We start from the raw sequence: 26,985 nt of genomic DNA on the forward strand, positions 1-26,985 counted from the left end.
CAGATATTTCCTTCATTAACTCTGAACTATGTGAGAGCTTAGCACAGTATCCTCCCTTTTATGAATGTTTGTTCTTTCAGGAGATCTTTTGAAAGGAGAGAACAAGTAACCCATAGGATTTGTTTACCACCCCCTTCCCCTTTCAGCTGTGAGGTTGTGAGTTCAATCCTTTGAACGAACATAGTGACCAAGGCTGATACACTGCTCTTTAAAAGGGTAAAAATGCTTTCCGGTTTCAATGACAGTTACAATATGATTCAGACCCATTTACAAGTCTTACCAGTGCTGGAAAGTTCTCAACCTCAAGCCAGAAAGATCGTGAAAGAAATTGAATATTGGATCCCCATTTCTAACCTGTCACTTTGATGTAAAGACATTATTAGTAAATGAAGGTATATTGATTGTGGCTCCAGGGTCAGGATTAACCAGAATGGTCACTGCTCTGTTGAAGCAGTGGGTATTCTGCCTTGCAGCTATGGCCTTTTTGGAGGTCAGGTGCCCTGCGCCCGTTTGCACAGAGGAATTAGACAGAACATGCGTCTGTAGGCTGATTACTTAACCAAAGACAAAATAATGAGTCCTAAGCAAATACTGACTAATTGAAAGGGCTGTAAATCCATTACATATTGGTCAGGGATAATCAGGAGTATTTAATCACTTTTATCTATTCAGGAGCACTGAAGCTGCAACAGCAAAGCCCTGAACCTTGCCATGTGCTTATTATTCTCATCATTATCAAAATTACTTCACAGCTGTTCTTTGCTACATCACCTCAGCTGGAGATTTAGTAACCTGTAAAATGTTTTTAATTTGGAATCGAGTGAATATTGCAGGCAAAGAGGCTGGGAGGTTTTCTGTTTCCTGTCCTGAAGGGCATGGCTATGTTTTAGTCTAAAAACCTTGGCAGAAGCACTCACCCAGAGCACTGCTTCCACAACGCAAGTCAAAAGTTTCACTTTGCATAGCTCTAGCTCAGCCTTGACATTTCCCAGTTTTATTGACAAATGATTACATTTCCCTCCAACGAAAGTAATGTGAGAATTTTCCCATCTGGCTATCCTAATGCAAACAAGTATACAACTAAAACCACTGTAGAATTCAATGCAAGTTCTCTTCATTGTCCTGCTATGTTTCAATAACATTGTTTTAAAGTGAGTTTTTTTGCTTCTCTCTTTGTGAAAGCCAACCTGTTCTTGTACTACAGTAATCCCTTCCTTAACCAGCATTATTTTTCACATGAAAAAGACTAATTGAATTATCTCATTAATTTAATTTGTTAAGCAAATGTATTTCACCATCGCAGGATGTGCTCTTGCAGGGAGGGTCCCAAGACTTTCCTACTGAATGGCTCATTGCTGCATTCTAACATTCATGCATTCATTAGCTTTGTCGGAAGAAAGGAACATTGGTTGTTTTTTTTCAAACAACCAAGCAGCATGAAGCAACTTTTCCATCGACCACAGGGGTCTTTCTACATATGTTCTCAACTCTGAGCCATTGTCACCTCCTCTGAACAACTCTGAGGGACAAAAACAACAAAGGCTGACCACAATAATTCCCAGCAGTTAGTTTAATGCAGCAAAGGGGGCAAAAAAGTAAAGTATAGTTTCCACTCATCATTGGTTTGTGTTCATTTTACCAGGGATTTTTTTGTTACTGTGGAGATTTTTTGCAGTGTTACAGCTCATAATGGGGGAGGGGTAATAATATGCAGAAGGTGTGCATTTTTTAAAAAGGCATGCAGATATTTAACAATTTGAGTTTCTGATTTTTAAACATTAAAAAGCGTAAGAACTGAGTTTTGTCCTATTGTGTAATTAAAGTGAATTGCGTAGCAATGCTTATTGCTGGATGCCAGGCACTTGGAGACGCTGGAATTTAACACTAGCATTCCCTTGTAGTTATTCTATGCAAATGAAAGCAGAATTAAACATCATTGAAACTGGTGCATTCTTTTTTGATTTTGCCCAGCAACATTACCATTGAGTTAACAAAAACTCCTATTGATTTCACTTAGTTTAAAAAAATTTCTCAAAGCCAGGCAGTAAAGATATCTTGCTGAGCCTGACCCGAGAATGATTTTCGTTGACTGGAAAAGGAAGGATCCTTAAACTAGATATATTGAGAAGCCCTTAGACTACTCAATTAGCCCCTCGGCTTCCTTTGCCTTTCCTCTCAAGGACTCTCCTGTATGCTCTGCAAAGAATATATTTGATCACAGAATGAAAACAGGAAGTGCTCAGGCACAAAGACCTCCCTCTATAACTGCTCACATCAATTTTCAGAGAGATGTCCTTATCTTTGCTACAACAAACACATTGAGGTGGTTTTTATTTCAGTGTAGAGGCTTTCAGGCCTCTATTAGGTAGTGACATACTTTGAAGGAATAAATTTGTTACCATTTCTCACTCTTTTCTTCAAAATAAGAATGCTCCTTGAATTAAATACCACAATCAGACTCTTTGCAGAACCTGCAAAGCTAAAAATTAAATTGCAGGTCACGACACAATTGCTCATTTAATTTACCTGCAAAACAAAAAGAAAATTAAAGGCATGGAGATAAAACAGATGATCATTGGGATGCAAAATATAATTCTGAAGAAAAAACATACTGACATTTTTGAACTTAAATTATGACAAATTTTGGTCATTGGCACAATTTCATTTCTGTCGTCATGGCAACACTGGTGAAGAAAATTATCATTAAGTTTGATACAACACACATGGCCTCTGAGCTGTTAGGCTAACAGTTAACCATGTTACATATGGCTACAGGAAATCTTAGCCTCAATGAGGATGGACTACAAAGACTAGTCCACTCATTAAAGCATGGACACTGGCTGAACACACACCCTGCTTGAAAGGCTGCCCTTTTTCCAGCAATAGTTCAGCATGGCCTCCTTTACATTTTGCATTGTTGCAGTAGAATGCATTACAGCTCAACTAGCTGAGTTTCAATGGCCTCTGTAGCCTGAAAACATCTGCTTATTGTTTGCATTAAAAATTGCCAAAGTCACGTTTTGCACTGTCATCAGGTTTTCAGCGAAGGAAAATAATTTATAAAAATACCATCATTAACTGGATGTTATCTTCTGGTCCAGATCTTTAAAAGCAGCAGTATTTTTAAGTAATTTTCATGTTTGTTTTCAGTACAGATTCCACTATTTTAAATTTTGAATTAAATTCCCTGCTCTTGATTTAACTCATTTTTGTCCTCAGGACAGTTTTTGTATCTAATGGGACTCGTGTTTGAGGGGAATGGGGCTCACCGAAATTCAAAACCGATTGAGGCTCCTAGCCTCATTTGTCATGTGCTTGTTTGCTGTAGGGACTTGATGTCAGCACTTTGGTCACCCATAGCAACCCAGGGACAGTTCACTTGTCACAGACCGTGTCTATAGAAAACTAAATGTTCCAGAGCTCATCAGTCACAGAGCTATCAGATAATTATGGCGAAGGCCACCAAAGCCTCTGCTTTTATCAAACAAGGGTTCTCTGCAGCCCTTTTTTGTACAATGGAAAGGACAGAAGTCAACACTGTCTGCCATCTGTTGTCTTTGTCCTGTTTTCTCACATGAAGTAATGAAGCTATGAGATGGGGATTTTAACCCTTCCAGGATTGCAATAACCAACTGATTTTCTAAGTCCAGTGTAAAACAGAACTTTTCTTTGTGGCAGATTTAGTCTCTAAAATAAAGATTTGAATCCAGTCACATTTATTAAAATCCTTCAGTTTAGCCTCTATAGGATAAGAAATTAAGGCCATAGAACCCTTAAGACTTTTACACCCACTTTTACACCCATTCATAAGACTTTTACACCCACTTACCCACTTCACTCTGCATTGCTGAGAACAACTTTTGTCAATGACTTTCTGCTCTGGGAATATTTAAGTGAAGGGAGAAGACCATTTCTGCCAGATTGTCTTGGCAGCACCATTTTCTTTCATATTAGTTCTTGGAAGACGGACTGACCCATAGAGCTAGCAAGTGAGAGCGATACCAGGCATTCCTGAATCCAGAAAACCCTACCCCCATCGAGTTAAGCTTGCTTCCAAACAAACAAGTGGAACTTGAAGCAAATAATGACAGAAAACTAACATTACTGCAATCTTTCCAAGAGTTAAATATCAAAGAATTTTGTTGTTTTCACTAGATTGCTTATTACTTCTTAGCATTATTTTATGAGCATACAAGTTAGTAGCAGCAGTATGCCATTCAACCTCTTAAGCCTGTCTTATCCATCATTCAAGAAGATCATGGTCGATATGATTCTAATCTTAAATCTGCTTTCCTGCCTATCCCTAACAACTTTTCACCCCTTCAGTTAACAAGAATCTCTATACCTCTGCCTTGTATTAAATGTTCTGTTTCACCAGCTTGTCAGGAAGAAAAAATCCAAAGACTCTCACTCTCCCAGAAATATAAAACAAAATCACCTCATCTCTGTTTTAAATGGGTGACCCCTAACTTTAGATGTTGCCATCAAATGAAACATCCTCCCCACATCTACTCTGTCAAGATGCCTCGGGATCTGACATGTTTTAATCAAGTCACTGCTTATTATTCAAAACATCAGCAGATACAAAACCAGCCTGTCCAAGCTCTGCTCATGAGACAATCTCCCCATCCCATTCCAAGTATTAATCCTGTGGACCTTCTCTGAATGCATTTGCATTCTTCTAAACTCAGATGACCAATACTGTGCGCTGTACACTGGTTCCAATTTCGTAGTGCCCTGTAAAACTGAAGCTTAGCCACACAACGTATAATAATCAATTCATGTCATGATAAATGAGAACATTCTATTAGCTTTCCAAATTATTTGATGTACCTATATATTAACCTTCTGTGATTCATGCATAAGCACACACAGATCCCTCTGATTCTCTGCAGTCTCACACCATTTAAATAATATGCTCCTTTTTATTCATTTTGCTAAAATGGACAATTTCACATTTTCCCACATTATATTCCATTTGCCAGATCTTTACTTATCTACGTTCTCAGTATTACTTCTAAGTCTAATCCAAGTGTTCAACAGTACACCACAATAAAAGTATAAATATGCACTGTTGGAGGAAAGGCAGGTTTATTACAGATTTAGAAACATATTTGAAGTAGCTAAAGCTTTAGCCTGATTTAGAATGCACAGAATATATGATTCATTTGGACAGTGACTAGTAGAAAAGATTGGCAGGAGCTTGAATTATAATACTGCTGGCAATATTAGCATGTGTTGAGCACTTCTTTCTCATCTAATAGTAAGATGTTAAGATGTTTTCATGCCTTACAGATCACCTTCTTTAGAAAATGCTACCGTAGGTAAATCCCAAATCCAGCTTAGCTGCACTTCAAAGGGTATAAATATTTTTGAACTAGCAGAAGTCAAACACATTTCTTATTGACGACTTTATCTGTAAAACACAAAGAGTGACTGGAAAAGTGCATGCAATTGGTTCTTCTTCAGAAAGATTTTTGAAACTGAAGCTTGCAGTCCCCTTCGCTACTGTTCATTGCTTAAAAAGTGAAAAAAAGAGCAATCTGCCTTTTTTGGAGCTGGAACTCTATGTCCCTGAAATGAGCAAGCAAGTGTCTGGAAATATATGGCACAGATTGTTTTCATCTCAGTTTTTCACTTGCTTAACAATTGCAACTATCTATTTGAATTTGTGGGTGTTCATGGACCACCTTAGTCCCACTTAGAACATTCTTAAAAATATTTTGAGGAGTGCTTTATAAATTTGAACCCATGCAAAATTTGGTACAACTTAACCAGCTTTCCAAGAATAGATCTTCATTCAGCGGGCAAATGTATTTTCATTTTCTAAAGCTTTCACCATCTTCTTCCTGGTATCTGCCATTTGATACTGCTACATTCTGGATCTAAATTTAATTGATTTAAAAAATGAATTCACATGACCTCCCATAAATAGCCAGGGAATTTACCTTACCAAGAAGGCCTTCCACTTATCAACATTGAAAATCCAGACTGTTAAGTCTATACTCATTTCCTAGTCACGTGCTTCCTATGAAACATGCTGATTTGCAATATCATTCTTGGATAAAAGTGATGTAATCCAGAGGTGATCATAAAATGTACCTCTGTAAGGAATGGTTTTTTAATGATAATTTATGTTTGTATTCCACACAATCCAGCTAATGTGGCAGCGCCAACCTTCACGAAGCAGGATTGCGTACTTTTTTTTTGCAAGCGCTGCTGGAGGGCGTTGTTGACGAGCTGCTGCTTTCAATGTAGTTGCCATTAATCATAGGCTGCCATGTTGTGACGCAGGTTCTAAAAATGTACCATTGAGATGTTGTTATGTGCTGGAGGCCTACAAACAGCCCGGGTCTTTGATATTCGTCTCACACCAGGGTAAAGAAAATCCAGAGCAAAAGTGCAAATAGACAAAGAACTAGAAGGGTCGTGGAGAGTGGGGAGGTTGTGGGAGGGGGGTGGGGGGGGGGTGGGCAGCAAGTGTTGAACTAAGCTGGGGGAGGTGGTGGCAAGTTGTGGAGGGGAGGAATGTAGTAAAATCAAAAACAGACATAAGGACTTTTAAAGTTTGGTTTGCCAGTGCTGCCATAAATCTTTGCTGTTTGACTTCAAAATTAGACTCTGCGCTGTTGCATTGAAACAATTCTTGATTAGGATGCACTGTGCATCACTTGTCGTAATGTCAGTCCAGCTATCTAAAACAATGACGCCTCAGACGTTTGACCAGTTTTATTTTTGACATTGATATGATATCTGATGCCTATGTTTGTAATGCTGTGCAGTTGCTAAATCACTCCTTTGCACGTCCATAATTATGAGCAGTTTTGTTTTACCAAGAAAAATGGAAAGCATGACAACTAGAGGTGGCTGCCTATGAATATTCATGAATACCAACCCCTCCTTTCTTAGGGGCTGTTGAGATTTCCTGATGTCAAAAGCAAGCTTGCACAGGCTGTTATGACACTGTTCGCAGCCACCTCAGCAACCCTTTACCAGTGAAGAGGAAAAAAAAGGCTGTAATTATCCACACTTTTCTGAATTCCCCCCCTTAATGTTCATTATTTAAACCAGCAGCAATTACAAGTTCAAAGGGGTTTAGGAGGCTAGCAACCTGCATAATCACTGCCAAATTAAGCAGGACTCATTCGTCACAGAACAGCACACTCTGAGCAGTGAATCATGCATGCAGTGACAGGCACTGATTTACATGAAGACAGAAAGCCATGGCCTGCGAGGTAGGGTTGAGCAATTCTCCATCCTGCAGTATCCTGGTGTGTACCCTATTCAGTTTGTTTTCGGGGGCAAGGAGGGTGGAAATTGCAGATATCGCTCACATGCCAGGTAAACCCATTAAGCAATTGTAATGTATACTTTGAGCTCCTGGTTTGCTAGCTGTGCGAGCCACACAGTAGTCGAGTGATATGCCGAGTACTTTGGTTGATGGGTGCGCTAACTGAACAGTGTGTGTGTGTGAGTGCCCTGAGCTTAGCGTCCCACAACTACAGAGAAATTGAACATTGTGTACAAAATTGCTTTTCAGGAGGTAAATGAGGATTCCAGGGAAGAATCTCTGTGATATCCTATTATAGCAGTGAGCGAGCAGGATCATGCAAAAGACCACATCACAGAGAAAAGAAAAAAAAAGCAGCTCTGGGTTTTATCAGGCCCAGGTGCTTATTTTCTTTCCAGTCTAAATATGACAACTTGTGTCAACCAGCTTTTCCCAGCTGACCCCGTGGAAATCTATCTGCCTGAAATTCCTTCATATGAATCCACCCCTGCTTTTTAACATATGTCGTTGTGCAAACAGTGTAGCATTTTCACTTGTGGGCAGGACACAATTCCTCAACTTGTTGTTTAAAAATACAAGGAATAAGTGTTTTTTTCTCCCTCCTCCAGCACTGTCAAACATCCAACAGATACAGTCAGGAGTATGAACTGGTACAGATACAGGCAGTGTTTCTTTCTGATTGGTTTACTAGGAGACGCAATGAGCAATCTGAGAAGGAATTCCCTGCTCAAACAGGGTTTGATGCTCCATCTACAGCCCTAGTGGCCAAGACTTGGCAAATTTGCATTTTAGGGAAAGCCCAGCTTCAGATATCAAACATAACTGAGGGGCATATGCAGATTTCTTACTCAACATTCCTATATTGTGGCATGGTAGGTGCCTTATTGCCCCATTCATGGATGAGCCAAAGATTTTCTTTGCTATGTGCCAGCCCCCAAGAACAGCTTTCGCTTTGGTACACAAAAGCACTTACTGACCACAGCAATTATCAGTGCTCTTGCAGAAAGAAAATCTAAATATTCCTTGCGTTGCACCATCACTTCTGAAGACTTGTAAATCAGATTAGCATTGGATTTTAACAATAGATGCTTAGAAATCATTCTTAATGGTGTTAAAGTATGCCTTAGAAGTTATATTTTGCATACTGATTTAAAACCTGAAAATGAATGACACGGATACCTATTGCGGAGAGTTTTCAATTCGTTATACTTTGAAATAGCTTTTGATGGATGTGCAAATTTGAATAACAAGCACCTTTATGTTAATTAGGGATAGAGAAGACTCAGTGCAGCTTTCTGGGAGAACTAGACATGACTTTTAAATGCATCCAAGTCAGACTATGGCTCAGACCAAGATGAGAAGAAACTAAAATGCTGCAAATCCTGTTGAGCAGTCTGAGTATTATTCTGTACAGTAACTGTTCACAGTTATAAGAGCAATAAATGCCGTTCAGCACAGCAGGCAGACAGTTAAGGAAACAGGAATAACAGTTTGAGACAATTGCATTTCCTTTATGCACACCTACTCTCTTACGTCAAAAAAGGGGTTATTATCTGAAGGGGCCATTGGTGCCTGGTTTGAAGGCATTAGTTAAACTAGTGCCTGCTGGCCATAGTCTGCAGTTGATAGCTTGATTACTTCATTAATTATTCCGATGTCAAGTAAAAACCAACAGCTGTCTTCTACTTTTACTCAACTACAATTCAGCCTATGTTGTCTAAGCTATTTGGGTTATTTCCGTTGGCAGTTTTGTTCCTTTCTTCTGATATGATTCTGAAAGTTGTTGAAAAGAATTGAGACACTTGTCAACAGGAAAGAACTTGAGGTTTATCAAATCTGTTTCAAACCTATTATATAACCAGCTCAAAGGCTAATGACCTGCTGGTGTGCTCAACAATTTAGTCAGCATTACTGGAGTTGGTAATGATCACAATGGTTGAACATCAGTATTGTCATGCTAATAACAAAGAAACATAAAAGACCAGCAGCTTTAGCTAGGATATGGTAGGACAGTTGCTCTTTTATTATCTTTTGTAATAAAGGATAATTTGATAGAAACCAAAAGGTCGGAACTCTTGTGTGTTACCAATTTTTCATTGCTGTAAGCTGAACTAGCTGATGAGCAGCCTCCAGGGAGGAGTCAGGATCACTTTAGACTTCCTGTTAGACCAGACTGGGAAAACAGTTAATGAAAGAAAACAAGCAAATGCTGGCAATTCAGGCAAAAGGTAATTGGGACGAAGTCAAATATATGTTATATGTGCTTATGCAAAAAAGATTTTTTGACATTGATAGTTGTCTTAATGTCCTATGTTAATTGTGGCTTTTATGATAGAATATGAGCTTTTGTTTTTAAATGCTAAATTGCATAATATGGAAATGAGCTTTCTACAACATTGCATTTGTTTTAGCTACACATAATCCCTACTTACATTTATAGATCCACAGAGACTACAGTAACTTTGGTTCATCCAGATCCAAACTAAATCTCTTTCTCTTAGCATTGTCCTACTTCAGTTCACAGCAGTGAGAAAGGTGTTAAGTATTTTGTCTTGTATACATGCACTGACTTTTCAGTTCCAGCATGAACCGGAATAGATGAAGTGCAATACAGCTAGAGGGAGCTGGGTGGAAGTTTTTGCTCGAGTAATGATGAGTGCTTGGTTCAGCATAGGCTTCTAACTCTGGGAATTACCAAGTAGGAATTCAACCTTCTGAAATTTAAGTCTTAGGGTAGCCTTCCACACTCAAGGACTGTGGCATACAGGCATTACTTTCACAACCCTCCCAAGAATCTGATACACAGTACAAGAATATAGCTTGGTATACCACAATACCCAATAACTCTCCCTCACCCTGCACTGACACAAAAGCAATCACTAACCACAGGAACAAATATGGCCCTCCCATTAGACCAACTGGTATCAGATTTTACAAGTTCAGGTTTTGTAAAAACACACACGAGTGAGGATGGGATTCATTCCCATCTGTTTGCAAAGCTGCCACTATACCATCGCAGTAAAATAATGACATCATGTGCAATTTGTGACTCTGGATGTATATTTGTAATTCGAGCAATTTGAGACCAAGTTTTGCAGATCCTATTAGTGACTGGAATTGTTATTGATCACTGTTTTGATGCTGCTTTCTGACCAGTACTTTAATGTCAACAAGCTGTGTGATTCATTACCAGAAAGATGTGCCACAGGTTCCATGATATAGAGCCCATATAATCTGACAAGTACTTAAAACAGTTGCTGTAGTAATGTGCCTTACGTATTCTTGAAGCCTACAGTGAGCATGGTACTGCCCTTGGTCCAGCTTACACTGAACAGTACCTGCAAAGCTTTCAAATTCTGGCCTCATCAATTAGATTTTGTGTACTCTCCAACAATTCTGTTTGTAAAGATCTTAAAATTGCATCCACTTGTGCCTGTCTCAGTACAGCTACAATAGTGTTGTCTGGCTCTCTCTCCCTCTGTCTATTTCTTATTCCAGTTCTTTTCCTTAGAGCAATTTCCTTCCATCCTTTGCGCTCAGCCATGCCTCTTCTTGTCCCTGGCTAGTCCAGCAACACCTCAACCAATTAATAAATACACCAAGTCAGCACCTTTCCCAATGTTATGATGAACTTTGGTTCGACCTATGTGCTGCTCCTGGTGTTGCAGGATTTATAGACTTTGCATTCCAGAGTTTTGGACTAATGGATTGCAAATCATACAGCCAAGAAGTAATTAGTTTATTTGAAACTACACATTGGATTTTCCTTATTTCAAAGAAATAGAAAGATTTCAAAATTGGAGTGGTTCATATGTGTTAATATTCTTTTCTCTAGCTGAAATTAGATTGACCAATGGCCCCCATCCTCTATTTAAACAAGGCCACTTGCTACAAATTCATTGCTTTTTCTCAGCAAATTGATTTCATTGACTAGCTTCCATAAATTATCTGCATACTGTAGTACCAAAGTGGTGTTTTGTTACTATTATTCAGTCCAATGTTATAAATACTGTAATAGTCAACTTATTTCATGGACAAGATATTCCATTAGACTTTATATTAATAATATAGAAGCTGACTGTTCAACCCAGGCAGTCCACTCCACTGTTTATATTTCACTTGTTAGATTCTTGTTGTCATGACCATCAGCAACTTGCCTTATTAAGGTATCTTTCATATTGAAAAATGACTCAAAATTTATTGGAGCTGTAAATTATTGTTAATACTCTTGGGTTTGACAGCAGGTGAAAAAGAGAAGAACTGAGATAAGAAATAGAAAGAGAGTGGAAGACTGAGAGAAACCAGCGTTATATTAATATTGTGAGACAAGTACAAGTAAGAGAAGTCTCAATACAACACAAAGATCTCTGCAAAGAGAAATGTTAGTGAATATAAGAAATCTAACGGAGGACCAATGGATTAATCATTTCATGTATTCCTTCAATCATAAGTGTGGATTTCTTTATAAAGTATTCCTTCAATCATAAGTGTGGATTTCTTTATAAAGTGCTGGTAGACCATCATGTATCATATCTTTGTAGTGAACAAGGACCAGCAGGAGTGCAAGTCTTCATGAAGTTGACTGTTCCAATAGTGCCCCAGGCCAAGCTCTGATTTAAAAAAAACAATCCAAATGATGCCAGTTGCAGTCAAATGTTGGGATGTAATCCCTCTGTCATCTAGTATGAAAATCAGCATTACTTCTCTAACTGGCTTCCATCATTGGTCAAGCTGTTATCTATGTAGAAAATTCTGTACATGTCCAGTAGATGCCTTTTGAAGAAATATTTTGTTTTCTTTTAAGAAATAAAGTTGTGAAGAGCCTTATTGAGTGTCTTTCTGTTGTTCCAAGTCTGATATTTTTCTCATAATGACATACAGTGATTTTGATCCTTTATGTTGACAATGTTGTGTGATTGTGCTCTTTATTTGATGAGCTTTAAGCAGAGGTTTTTTATGAAACGCCTTGTAACCACTGACTTGAGATAATTCATGTGGAAACCACTCCTCTATTTGTGGTTACTGCAGGCTTTTCTATGAAATTAAGATAAGTGAATTCCTTGTGTGCATGACTTGTAAACAAAATAATGAACCATCTTTCTAGGAATAGGTTTGATCTGCAGTCAGTATGAAAACAAATCAAGCTATAACACGGGAGTAAAATGGCTATCTCTAGATAAAGTTTGCTGTGTCAGTATTTATCCTGTTTTACTGTCTGTGCAGTAGGCATGCTGAAATCACATCTCTTGCATTCACAGCCAGATATTAGTGTTTGCTGTGTTCCGTTGGCATGTAATAACTCGATCTGCCTCGTGCAGACAAAATATATTAAAAGTATGGAAGAGTGAAGTTTGTGCCCCAAGGGAGGAGGAGAGATAATGCATTGAAATTGTTCAGAGGTAGTTAGATGCCTAATGGTCTAATATGTGAGCTATGTGAGGTCCACTGTCTGACTCTCATAAATTCTGGCTACACTGATCCAGTAATTTAGGGTACAGGATGGAACTGTCATCTCTAGTCATCGGTGCTTGGAATCTATGATGCTGGTTCTTTCTGTTAAGTGTTTTTTATTATCAGTATTGTTTAAAGTGAGGAGCAGTAGGTGGTTTAAACTTTTGTTTTGATCGCTGTAGATAATATTAACCATAGCAACTTTTTTTCTTATTCGTGAGAGGCAATTTTAACATTTTTTTTGGGGGGAGCCACATAGTGTCCCAGTTAAAGTGCACAATGTGGTGTAGCATTTTAACTGTGATTGTAATGGACAGTTATGGTTACACCCTCCATTTGTACTGCCGTTGCCCTGGTGAATTTGCTACTTATGCTGAATTGGCAGTTTCTGCAAAATTGGCAGAGTTCCACCACACATTTGGTACTGGTGTGGTGCAATACATGAACATCAAACATGCAGAATAAATGGGGCACAAAGTATGTCGTTGTAATCAATTATGTAGACAGTATTATAATCTCCATCTATGGCTATGCCTGAATGTACGTGCTAAAATAAAGCATTTTGTCATGTACAATATAATACACTTCAAACACTGTTTGCTAAAATTGTAATTGCAAAGCTTCTGCATTCAGTACTCAAAACCAGAAAATTCTAACATTTATTTTAAACTTTGCATAAACTTACTTTTCAAATGTTTAATGTAAAAAGTTCCAGATATTCTGTGAAATAAGGGAACCTTAGTGTAAATGCTTAGTTAGAATCTCATCTTTGTGAGCTCAAGTTTGTTTGATTTATCTGATTTCCCTCTGTTCAAATTCTCTGGTTTACAATGTGTGCACAAGCCATTAAATTGATGTTGGTGTTTATTCAGAGGACTTGCTGATTGAGTGCACTATGCAATTTCTACAAATTTATGACAGGGTAGTACAGGTAATTTATAGAATGTTACCTAGATTCAGTGAAAATTTCACTTGCCTTAAAGCTATATATTAGGACAATAACTGGACACTTGAATCTCCTCATATTACACATGCATGAGCGCACTAGAAAATGACAGAACTTCACCTTAACCTCACACATCAGTGCTGATAGATTTCAGTGTGAGGCCTCAGACATATCGTCTCAAAAAATGGCAGGCTATCGCCTCAACTTGGAAGGCAACTTGATCACAAACGTTGCTCTAGAACCTTGCACCAACTCAGTGAACATAAATTAATGGTGTAGCAAACAGACGCCTGGCTTTAAGCCAGGCGCGAACACGAGAGAAGCCAGCTATTGTTGAGGGGGCAGCACTGTATTCTATGGGGGAACCCTGTTCACAATAGCACTACATAGCTACTGGATTTTGAGCGAGGCCTTTGAAGTGTATGCAATGATAACTGTTTTATTTCTCAAGACACAATCACGCAAGTTATTCACTGGAGCTTCCATAATTGTTATTCGGTAGTCTGTAAGCACTGTTGAGGCAGCAAGCAAGTGAAGCCATTTGCTGCAATTTGCATGTGTGTGCTTTACTCACTCTCCATGTTTAGTAGCACAAGTCTGTGAGGCCAAGTGAGTCATGCAGCATTCCTGCCTGTTTTGGCTGTTGTCAGGAAGTAATAACATTTAGATCTACATGCATTGCAGCATAAATTGACCGTGCCAAATGAGAATTAAAATAATTAAGCTTGTACAGCAGAATATATCCAGTGTCATATCTTTGGCAGTTATTATTGACCATAATATTAAGAGGTACAGCACTAAGTTTGTAACAGGGAAGATGAAAATTAATATCTAGTTAAAATATACATAGCTACCATTTCACACCTCTGAGAGCTTCATCAGTGCAGAGTGGTTTCAGGACAGCCAAACCTATGACCTGTGTCCTTAATTCACCACAGTCTGGTTCCACAGTGATGAAGTGATCCATCATCATTGTTACTATATTCTAGCATGTATTCCACTGGGAAACCTCAATTGCTACAGGATGGCTGTGCCAGAAAATGAATGAGTTAGAGATTTCAAATGGCCATATACATAGCATTACTTCATCACCCAAAGGTGTGTTGTTTTTTTCAACAGTAGTAGCCTTAGTTTTATACTGACACCTTATAGTCATCTATGCTGGAATATTGGCTTAAAAATAGAAATAGAATATATTGGCAGATCATATAGGAAAGGGAAGTACATACTGTATTTTGATGTAGGTAAATAATTTGTTTGGTGCTACAGCAGAGTCACTTGAGATATATTGAGAAATTATTCTACAACATATATTTCGGCCATTCAAAATTATCATTTAAGCCTTTTGATTTCACCCACTGCTCTTCCTGATGAAACATCCTTTTTGTTTGTCTAAACCATTAATTATCTTCATTACTGAGTAGAAAATAAAGGACAATTACATTGTTTGGATGAATTCTGGTGTTAGGAAGCGTATTTATCACAGTGGCATAGTGCAGCACCTGACAGAGGACGATTGATGACTAAGAGCAGTCCAAGTGGCTAAGGCAACCTTATACAATGTAAATTACCAACTGTGAATTTAGATTCATCCTATTCATTTCTTTTGCCTCTGCTGAAAACTATTAGTGGTTTAGTAGTAGCAAGGGGTCATTACTAATATGGACAGGGTAAGATGAGGAAAGCCTCCTGCAATTACATGGCTTTCAAAGGGCTAGAGGCCATTCCAAAAAAGTGTCAACACCCAGCAATCAAAATAACTTATTTTGTTTCTCAAAAAAAAAATCCATATTAGGTGTGCATTGCATTTTACCTCTTGCAGCGATGTCGTTTAAATGAGGCAGCAGTCTTCTATAGTTAGACTAAATGTAATGTAATCAGTGCCAGCTCTCGTTTCAGGGCTCTAAACGTCTCTTGACTGATATTTATGTTCTTGTGCAGCATCCGTACCCATCAGAGGAGCAGAAGAAACAGTTAGCTCAAGACACAGGACTCACAATCCTACAAGTGAACAACTGGTGAGTGAATTATTTCTGCCTTTCATTATTGTGGCAGTGCTCCTTGATTTGTAACTAACTCCATCTTTTTAAAATGCAAGACCATTTTGCATAGAAACATGCAACTTCAACCCTCTGTATTGGACATATTGCTACTGTCTGAGTTCAAAATGCAACAATATTTTGAATAACATATCAATATTCTTTTTTGTTTTATTTGGAATTTTCTTTTCTTAACTTGCACATGTGATTTGATGGATTATCTCCACTACAGTCATACTGGTTTGTCCCTTTGTTGATGGCTTAGCACATAACTTTGAATGGTGGTGGGGAGGAGGGAAGTGGGTAGCAGTAAGGGGAATGTGGAGGTTGGATTAAATAAAATGATCACAGTAGCAAAGAAATGATACAGGAATTACTTATCAAAATACTGGCCCGAGCTTTATCTGCAGCTTAATTTTGTTCAGTACATTCTCGGGTGATGTTCAGATTAATTGAACTGACAGTTTCCTTTCAAAATTCAGGGAAGGTATTTGCACGGATTTCAGGTCTTATACAAACTTAATTACATGGAACCCCATTTTATCATTATAATTCCATGTAGCAGGGGTTGTATTTACAAATGAGAAGACTTTCCTTTTATTCGCAGCTTTCCTTAATATATTTATCAAAGCAGGTTCATTTACAAAGTGCTCTATCTGTGGGATACAGGCAGGCAGACATTAACGAAGCTTTTAGGTTTATCGGACTCCGTGCCTGATGAGCAACCTGAGGGTCAATTGATTTTGTGGTTCTGTGATTCATTTTTTTCTCATTTTTCTAGGATCACAATGAAAGACATGCCTGGAGAATTAGCCAGTTTGTCTGCCTTATCTGTCAGGCAATTTTTTTCCTAGGGAAGTCAAGCTACTTAAATTGGCCACAGGAACTGCTGTTATCTGACTTTAATGCACCCTATAGTGTGGATAGCATTTCAATTACACTAGTAACCAAAGCTTAGCCACGGCCTTTTCATGCTAGTGCTATGTAGAAAGCAATATGCCTAGCTACAGAGCAGAAAATTGAGTTGCTTAGCTTCTGTCAGGGTGACTTATGCAGAAATAAACTGTTGTATTGAAGATCAAGAAAATTACCAAATTATTTCATATTAAAAATCATCTTTCATAAAATCCAATAATATTGTTTATATTTGAAACAATTTCATGAATGCGTAGAGTTCAAGAGCAGTTAAAGCTGTTGATTCCATCAATTTTGCAAGTTTAGGCTATGTGTCTATAATTGATTTTGTATCAAATTAATATTTTAGTATATCCTAAAGAATTTACCATGTTAAGAGCTCAGCCGCTCTAGTCTTAAAGTTTCCATTTTATCAGCTGACATTGTCATTTTTGAACAAAAAATGGACATACAGCAGTTTGTATAGGCTGGCAAGCTGCAGGTCAAAGGTGATGCAGAGGCCTCCATTTGTAAACACTGGACATGTTGTTTTATGAACTTGACCATATTCTGAATAGACACCACGAAAGTATTGGGATGACACACTTCCTTTTAAAAATGTCAAAGGTTACTAAATAACGATAAAAATACATGTGAATTAAATTCCTCTTACCAAACTAAAGAATGTTTTGCAAAAGTCCTGTAATCAATTAGAAAAGCTTCCTTATTTGATGTCGGCAAATTAATGACCAGTGACAGTGGACTGAAGCAGTCATTTCTAGTTTCCAGCAGCCACATGAAAGGAGATGCTGAATCATTCCTTTGTTTCCACAGCACAATCAAGGCTTGAGAGGCCACAAGGAAGCTCTGTTTTGATATTAGCAAGTGGCACATCATTCTCGTACAGCTGAAACATTGGGTTTGGAATTCCTTGGAGTTTCCTTAATATTCAGTTGTTAGAAGCAATAAAGGAAAGGTTAGCGAGCAATGTTTGGACTGTGCTAGATAAAGTGAAGTTAACAATGCTCTGAAGGCTTCTGTGCTAAAATAAAGAACAAGGTAAAAGATTACGCTTTACATATAACAAGGTGTAGTTTTACCTTCTTTATCTTTTGTTATAACTCTTACTTTAGAATGAAAGAAGTTTTTAATTATGTGGACCATGCTCACTTAAAATAATTTTTGTGTTATTTGGGATCTTAAATCACATGATACCTGAATACTGAGGTTTTGCTCTGTAGTGTCAAATTACTGTTTCTTTTGGAGTTTATCTGATTGTTGTGAAAACATCTTTCGATTCAATTATGGCTCATGGGAAAATATTGCGGTGGTTACATCCAGGCTTTTGGCAAGAATCAGTATTTAATGGCATATGGTGTGAAATGTATCTTATCCTTATATATAATGAATGATGACAGATACCAAATTTTGCAGGCATGTACAGATTCAGTTTATCTTTCTGGGTTCGGCAGTGGTTAGTATATAGTCTAAACTGCAAACTATGCAATTGATTTTAAAAAAAAAAGCTAGTAATTTAATTTGTCTTTGTTAATGCTAACAGAACTGCTAATGCTCTAAATTGGGCTTTGCAGTATGGCTGCATATAGTCAAAGAGATTTGTCTCTCTTGGATCTGACCATTGTGTTTACTTGCCAATAGTATATGTCTTTTATTAGCATAATATTTGGTATTTTTAAAAACTGAATAAGATCACGATGAAGCAACTTAAATAGTTATAATAAACTCACTTTAGGATTTAATACGGTAATTAATCAGTCTTCTTTTGAGATTTAATGTATTAAAGGCCTGTTATCACATCAGCTATTAGACAGTACTTAATATCATCATAGTGCAGAAAGTCCCCTTTTTATTCCCACAGCATATTGCCTTGGGGTTAAAAAAAAATGATGACCATTTTTTTCCAGATCTTCTTTATTCTGTCCTGACAACAGAATCTTCCTTTTTTTCATTAGAATTATAATATCAATTATATAAAAATGAACAATGATTGTTATTACCCAATCATTGCTAAAATATGGCTACCACTTCAATATTAATAGATGGTTACCAAAAGGATATGTCAAATAATTAGCATTGAAGGACTTTTAATAAGTAGCTTATTAAAATCCATGGAAAGAATTTCTGACCTTATCACTCTGAAGAATACATATCACATGACAGAGAAGTCATCGTGCAATATAAGCACCCTCGTTGTGCTCCCTGTTGGATCACCTGCCTATGACATTTAATAAGCTATATGTATGATTTATTGTGTGCCCTTTTGACAAGATCTGAAAACTGAAATGTTATAGTCCTTGCTAGCTTCTAGTACTACTTTCATTATACACTCATCTAATGGAAGTGTTACATTTAGTCAAATGGATTATATGTAGAGCTGTGCAGATCTTGCACATTCCCTGTAGTCATTGTTCAGAGCATAATAAAATTATGCTATCAATTTGCTATGAGGGAACACTAGAGTTCAGTGACTTATACCCCAGTGTGTTTATACTGCAATCTGCTACATTTCCAACTTGTGGTGATACAATGGAACATGGATTCCATTTACTAACTTCTTAAGAGTAACTAAAGAATTATCGAAGTGGGAAGGCGATGTAAGACAGAGCAAGAGAGAGAGAGAGAGAGAAAATACATGCTAGAAAAGGTCATAATAACTGTCTTAACTCTAGACTAGTGACTTTTGTGACCTAAAGGCACTCAGTGAAATTGAAACATTGCGCAGATGGAATGATCAGCCTCATTTTAATAATGCTAATTGACAGCTAATTAGGGGGATTGCGTTGTTGTTAGGTCATTGTGCTTACTTCCCAGGTTAACCCAATCCTTTTATTATGACACTGCAGCAAGGGAAAAAAAGAAGTTACATATACCACTTCAATATTGCAGTAATCATTATTTGAAAAATAGACTCTGAACAATAAATTACATCAGAAATCCAGAAATAGCTACCAATTACTGTTATAATTTACACCTGAATTGTATAATTAAAATGCCATTATTCAGAACATGAAAAACCTCATCTTAGCCAGGCCCGATGATTCATGTTTTAGTATGTTCTGCTGTACTCCTTATCAAATAAGTGTTTCCAAAGTTTTTTGCAATATGCTGCAACAGACAGCTCAAGACCCATCATGTACTCTGTAATTTGTTCCATTTGCGATCCATGTTATGCACACATACTTGAATGTATCAACACAAGAATTAGGAGTTAAATACTACCTTATGCTATTTAAAAGTTATATTTGACCAACACAATCTGAATTGAAAGTTAAATCATCCATTGAATCAGTATCCTTGTATTCACATAGTGCATCCATCCAGTACTCACCTTTCCACCCCCTCCTTCAAGGGCTAACTCAAATAGGGGAAGCAGATGGTGTTGACATTCCACTTCTCCATGTCTTTCCTAATGATAAAGCATGATAAACAAGCAAAATGCATCATTCAAGCAGGAAAAGGCAGAAACCATCAGCACTCTTTGCACTCTAGAGATGATAGAAGTGTCTACTGCAGTGCAATGAGTTGAAAACCCGCAAAACTTGGTGAATAAAAATCAATGCTCAATGCTATAGCAACTCCCTCTCACCCCTCCCCAATATAACATTAATGTATTACAACAACTTGCATTTATTCACCTGCTTCAATATCAAAAAATTATCCCGTAGTGGCAGAGGAAGTAAAAGAGGTGCATTTCACAAACTGAAGACATCCGACAACGTTTAACAATCAATGAATACTTTTTATTACAAAAATATACTTCATTTATAAATTAGCTATGAGTAAATATAAGAAGTACAAAACAGTCTTGGAGAGACTTTGCAGGAAACACAGTAGAATTTTGACATTCCTCATTTGTGCTTCAATCCAGTTGCAACAAATAAAAGCATTTTCTAAACATGAAAGGAAACTACTTACATTCATAATAAGGCTATGAGAGTGTCTCAAAATGAGTAACTGAACTCTCATTATATTTTGAATGAAAGACTTTAACCCGTGGGCTGTCCCACCTGCACCTTGCTAGCATCTGCCCCAAGCTTTAGTGCATCCCACAGCATGTAGTCCTGGACCTTGGTTTAGCAGTCAATGAATTACCTCTGAAGTGATATGATGCAGCAAATTGTGGCAGTCAGCAATGGGAAAAATAGTAGTGATAAATGACGAGAGAACCCACTGCAGTGACATTGACTTAGGGATCCATTTTGGCCAATATTAATAAGAAACTATCTTTAGTCTCCTTTGAATGGTGCCATGGAAAAGGGCACAAACTCACAGCCCTCTGACTCATCAACAGTCTGAAAGCCAGTAATGAAATGGTTAATATTTCCCGTTGTTTTTGGGTTCACAGTTAAGCTTTATTTCGCATTTGTTAATGTATTGTAATCCTCAGTTATATGATCCAGAAGCATAGGGTCATAGACACATAGAACTCAGCTTTATCTTTCACGTGGTTTTATCAAATCTTTGGGGGTTGTTTCAGCTGCCTGCCTGAAGTTCAAACTTAAATGAGACAAAAAATTTTATAGTTTAGCACTGTATCAACAAAGCAAAATGAATTATTTTTTGATGTTGCCAGTGCCTTCATTCTTTTAATCTTTTCAGTTGCCACCTTGAGCTAAATCCAAAGGTTTAGAACCCAGAATTCAGTCCAAATGATAACAGAGTTCCCTGTCCCCAATTACTTTTCCTTTCACCTTCTGCTTTTGCAAAAGCCCTGGTCAAATCACATCTTTAATTACAATTTCTCTAATGTTTTCCTTCTTTGAGATGCCCAATAAAAACGTACATTTGGTTACGGTTACCCTCTTTCACAATAACTGACAAGAAATATAGACATAGCGCAGAGAAGTGGAATTGAGGTAAAAAGGTAAAGTTGCCATAACCATACCAGACCATAGGGCTGATGTCTCATTAGAGGGAGACAACTGGTGATGGTTTAACCGGAGGATTAGAGCTGAAAATGTGTTGCTGGAAAAGCGCAGCAGGTCAGGTAGCATCCAAGGAACAGGAGAATTGCATTTCGGGCATAAGCCCTTCTTCAGGAATGAGGAAAGTGTGTGCAGCAAGCTAGGATAAAAGGTAGGGAGGAGGGACTTGGGGGAGGGGCTTTGGAAATGCGACAGGTGGAGGGAGGTCAAGGTGAGGGTGATAGGCCGGAGTGGGGTGGGAGCGGAGAGGTCAGGAAGATGATAGCAGGTTAGGAAGGCGGTGCTGAGTTCAAGGGATTTGACTGAGACAAGGTGGGGGGAGGGGAAATGAGGAAACTGGAGAAATCTGAGTTCATCCCTTGTGGTTGGAGGGTTCCTATGCGGAAGATGAGGCGCTCTTCCTCCAACCGTCGTGTTGCTATGGTCTGGCGATGGAGGAGTCCAAGGACCTGCATGTCCTTGGTGGAGTGGGAGGGGGAGTTGAAGTGTTGAGCCACGGGGTGGTTGGGTTGGTTGGTCCGGGTGTCCCAGAGGCATGCCTCAGGCAAGGGGCAAGATTGAGAAGGAGAAACGTTTCTGGTAACCTTAGGTGGTGCAGGGATTGAGCCAAAACTGTTGGCATCACTCCACATTGCAAACCAACCATCAAGCCAACTGAGCGAATTGACTCCCTTAGGGAGATGTTCAGCAATAACCTAGTCGAATCATAGACCAGGGTCAGTGGGCTGAATGGCCTATTGCTGTTCCTGTTATCCAATATTCAACCTTGGGATATTGCAGTCTACAAAATAAAACAGACCAATACAGTGAGTTCCCAGAAACAGCAGTTTGACAATGGCCGTATCATCGGTCTTTGGGAGCATGGTTGGTTTCACTCAGTTGGCTGGACAATTGGTTTGTGAAGTTGTGTAATCTCAACAGCATGAGATCAATTCCCATCACCAGCTGAGATTACCATGAAGGACTCTCCTTCTCAATCTCTCCCCTCGCCTGAAGGACAGTGGCCCTCAGGTTAAATCACCACCAGTCATCTCTCTTTCTTTCTCTCTCTCTCTGTTTCTCTCTCTCTCTCTCTCTCTCTGTAATGAGAGAGCAGCCCTACAGTCTGATGACTTGAAATCATTTATTTTTTAATGGTAATGTCAGTTGAGTGATGAATATTAGCCAAGATACTGGAGAGAATGCCCTGTAATAATGCATTGGGATCCTTTGCTTTCATCTGAAAGGGCAGCTGTGTGCTTGAATGAATATCTTATTCATTGTCATTCTGACAGTGTGGCACTCTTACTATATTGCAATGGGAGTGTCAGTATACAAGTTTCTAGAGTGGAGATTGAACCTACAATCTACTGACTCAGAGGTGACAGTGAGCTACAACTGACAACAAATGTCATTCCCCAGAAACTGCAGCTTTCAGTATCTCAACCTGGCATTTAGCTGTACAAAATTCCACATCTGTGCCAAATTTAGCAGGCTGGCTTTTAGATTAGATTAGATTAGATTAGATTGCTTACAGTGTGGAAACAGGCCCTTCGGCCCAACAAGTCCACACCGCCCCGCCGAAGCGCAACCCACCCATACCCCTACATTTACCCCTTACCTAACACTACGGGCAATTTAGCATGGCCAATTTACCTGACCTGCACATCTTTGGACTGTGGGAGGAAACCGGAGCACCCGGAGGAAACCCACGCAGACACGGGGAGAACGTGCAAACTCCACACAGTTAGTCGCCTGAGGCGGGAATTGAACCCAGGTCTCTGGCGCTGTGAGGCAGCAGTGCTAACCACTGTGCCACCGTGCCGCCCACTTTTAATTGGGCGCTTTTAATCTCTTGCTGTACCTTGTATTTGTAATTGGACTCATCATATACAACAGGGATGGCCTCCGAGTTCTTCACAGCAATGCAGAATGCACAAGGCACTGAACAAAAGAGGAGCTATACGGGGTGAGTTCGAGGGAGGTGTACGGTTCTTCCACTGTTGAAGAAAAAGGTGTAAGTTTTGTTTACAGAAAGAATGGAGATGACTAGCTGGAGTGAAATGGGGAGGGAGTTTCTAAACAGTCTGAATATAGTCAATGAATCGAATGCAAAACCTGATTCTTGCACTAGGCAGACCACAACCTGAATACTGTGAACACTTTGGTCCCCTTATCTAAAGAAAGCACTGAAGGCAGTCCAGAGAAGGTTCACACAGTTGATTTTCTTGTGTAAGTTGGATTGTTTTCAATGGAGTTGAGAAAAATGAGAGAAGACTTCACTGTAACACAATAGATTCTTTAGGGCTTGGCTGGGTATATGCATCGAGGGTTTATTTTCCCCCTTTTGGGAGATTTTAGGATCAGAAGCTATAAACACAGGGTAAGAAGTTGCCCATTTCAGTCAGAGATGAGGAGGAAATTTTCCTCACAGAAAGTGGTGAATAGGTGGAATTATTTTAACCACAGAGGACTTTTGAGGCTGGGTCATTAAATATACTCAAGGCTGAGATAAGATTTTTAATCATTAAGGGAATTAAAGGTTATGGGGAAAATTCTAGAAAGTGGAGTTGAGGATTATCAGGTCGGCCATGATCTCATTGAATGGCGGAGCAGATTTGATGGGCCAAATGGCCTACTTCTCATACAATATGACTTATAGTCATATTGTCTTAGGCCAACCATTGTAGCACCTTTCTCAATGGCTATATTCAGACTGTTTAGAATTCCCTTCCCATTTCAGTCCACCTAGTCATCTCCATTTTTTCTGTAAACAAAACCTAGACCTTTTTCTACAACAGTGGAAGACCGTACACCTCCCTCCAACCCACTTGAACAGCTCCTCTCTTGTTCAGTGCCTTGTGCATTCCGCGTTGCCGTAAAGAAGTTATCGCCCATTCTTGATGTATATGATAAGCCCAATTACAAATGCAAGGTACAGCAAGAAAAGCCAAAAAGTCTGTTTCATGGAATAAAAATTAATCCAAAGCAATTACAGTACTCTTTATGTTTCAGCAATAAAAATGTTGACTGCTTATAATTAGCAGGAATTACCCACCTGCTACATAGCCATTTTGTTAATTCACTGGTGTCCAACCACAGTAAATCAGGGGGAGGTTGTGGCCTCCAGAAATGGTAACCACGTACCTTTAGGAATGGGCACCCATTATGAAAAACAGGTGGCAGCAAAACGGCTTTGTAGGTATTTGTGCATCTTGTATTAATAAAATCTTCAAATAGCCCAAGTAGAAAAGGGCAAGCTGATACTCAAAGGACCTATATCATCTCATGGAAGGAGGGAAGGTGATATGATGCTAGATGCAGCTGAGGACAGCCAAACCATAAAGATTGTATGATGTTATCTATAGGGAGATAGTCTCAGTGTTTCTATATGAACTCACTCTTTATGAATATTGTCAGAATTTCTTTACTGGAAGTCATATGGCACGTTTCTGCTTACATAGATTTACTTGATGCAACCATACTCCTGTCATGCAATAGCATTATCAATGTGGCAATATCAATGTCTAGGCCAGAAAAATTGGCTTGTGAACCTGAAATATTTCAATACATGGGCCCTTTAATAGTAGTGGATAAGCTATCATGATATTAAAAAATAGTGAAACCTGGGAAAATTATTCAGTTACTTAGAGGCAGTTCAAACTTATGGGCTAATGTTGCAGTATTATTATATCTGAACAGGGAATAGTATATTAAATCTAGATTTCGTTCCTTGTTTGAGTTACCAAGGTTTTTTTCTTCTTAATATCTCATAGCAGTAGTTGTGTGATGTAGCACATGGAGTCAATATGGCACAGGTTGCATGCATAAATCAACCTTAATTTTAAGGTGGGTGGCAGCAAGTAAACAGTACTGAATATAGACAGAGAAAAATAGACTAAAACAGAGTGAAGGATGCAGTGTACACAAATAAGCAGCTTAATGCATCTTGGCACACAGTGTAAGCCTTGTAGGAGCTCGAAGAGCCTCAGGCAATCTGTGAGTTGAATAGCAATTTTATTACTTTGTCATTAAACCAATTTCACAGCAGTATTGTTTGTTAATGAGCAGCAGCAAACGAGTGAAGATGTCACATAGTGGAATAGCAGTGAGATTTGTGACCGAGGACTGCATCACTCAGATGAAAAGGCCATCGAAGGCTATAAAAAGGAACAATTTAGGGGGGAAAAGGCAGTCAGTCTGATATTTTTTGAGCTAACAGCTGTAAGAATAATGTCAAAATAAAACTTGCTAAACCAGCTACAAGAGCAGCATAGCAGGTCATGCTTTTGCACTGTTAGGCAAGGGGAAAGAGCATCTGTTTGACTTGCCGAAGTTTATCCATTACCGTTTGTAAAATAATAGATTCTTTTGTTTAAGGACACCCAGATTACCAGAAATCTTTGTGTAATACAACACGTGAGTTTGGAAAATACCTCATTGAATAAATAAATAATATTATTCTCACTGCTGGTTTTTTGTAGAACTGAGAGTATAGATATCCCTACTGCAACAATTCCCCATCCTGTGAGATTTGTGGTTCAAATATGTAACTTGCTTCAGTGCAAAGAGCTTTTGGCCTTGTATCAACACAAATTGCAATGGTAATTCTGCTGTGTCACAAAAATACATCTCAGCAAGGCGGATCCACCTCTAGAGGGCAAGCTCACTTCGCTTAGGATCACTTAGGCAGTATAACTGCAGTCTAGGATGGTGCTTTCTGCAAAGCATGCTAAATGCAATATGGTACTGAAAAGGTCCAACTCTGATTGTCACACAAACCGTGAACAGTCTTGAGCAAGTTATGCATTTTATCTTTGAGGTCATATTTGCATTGGACAGTTTGATAGAAGCTTCAGTGAAATCCCTGTTTTCTTTTAATGAAGTGCTCAAGCATCCTCTCAAAAAGGGATAGGTTACAGAAATTTGACTTATATTTCCTTGAACAAAATGTTAAAGTGATTTGGCAGGCTACATATGGAAAACTATTTCCACTCAGGGTATCAAGAATGAGAGGATGTAAAATTAGGTCTAGAATATATAGCTGCACAGTGAAGTGTATGATAACATAAAGAGTATTCGAAATCTGGAATTCTCTCCCAACCATGATGTAATTTAATAGCTGGGCTGTCTTGAAGGGGTAAATGGTCCTGCTCCTGTTCATCATGTTTCTGCTCCAAACCACATTAGAATTGAAGTAAAGCTTTAGTATTGGTACCATGGGTTAATCTATCTTTGTTACTGCCTGGCTAAAATTCTCTTCAGGGCCAGCGTTGATCTTAACAATCGGGGGATTTCAGCAAGACTTTTTATGCCTGGCAGGCCAAAAACAACTGGCTGACCTGTTCTAGTTGGCAATTTTTCAAGCATATCTTCCTCCCAGGGTGCTATTGGATAGAATTGCCAGACAGATCAATTCACTTTAGATTCCTGCCATTA

General features: G+C 38.6%; 1 protein-coding gene across 8 annotated transcripts in view; it reads left to right on the plus strand.

Moving 5' to 3' along the window:
* meis2a (Meis homeobox 2a) overlaps nucleotides 1-26,985 on the plus strand; it is a 119,789-nt gene that overhangs the window by 64,681 nt on the left and 28,123 nt on the right. For all 8 annotated transcript variants that reach the window (XM_087990023.1, XM_087990022.1, XM_043698002.2 and 5 more), the window contains one exon: nucleotides 15,630-15,706. In XM_087990023.1, coding sequence (XP_087846149.1) covers nucleotides 15,630-15,706 — 77 coding nt within the window. The remainder of the gene's footprint in view (nucleotides 1-15,629; nucleotides 15,707-26,985) is intronic.

The sequence above is a fragment of the Chiloscyllium plagiosum genome, unplaced genomic scaffold (genome assembly GCF_037043375.1).
Source record: "Chiloscyllium plagiosum isolate Xiang-an unplaced genomic scaffold, Cpla_swu_hap1 HiC_scaffold_8, whole genome shotgun sequence".
In the NCBI taxonomy this organism is placed as follows: domain Eukaryota; kingdom Metazoa; phylum Chordata; class Chondrichthyes; order Orectolobiformes; family Hemiscylliidae; genus Chiloscyllium; species Chiloscyllium plagiosum.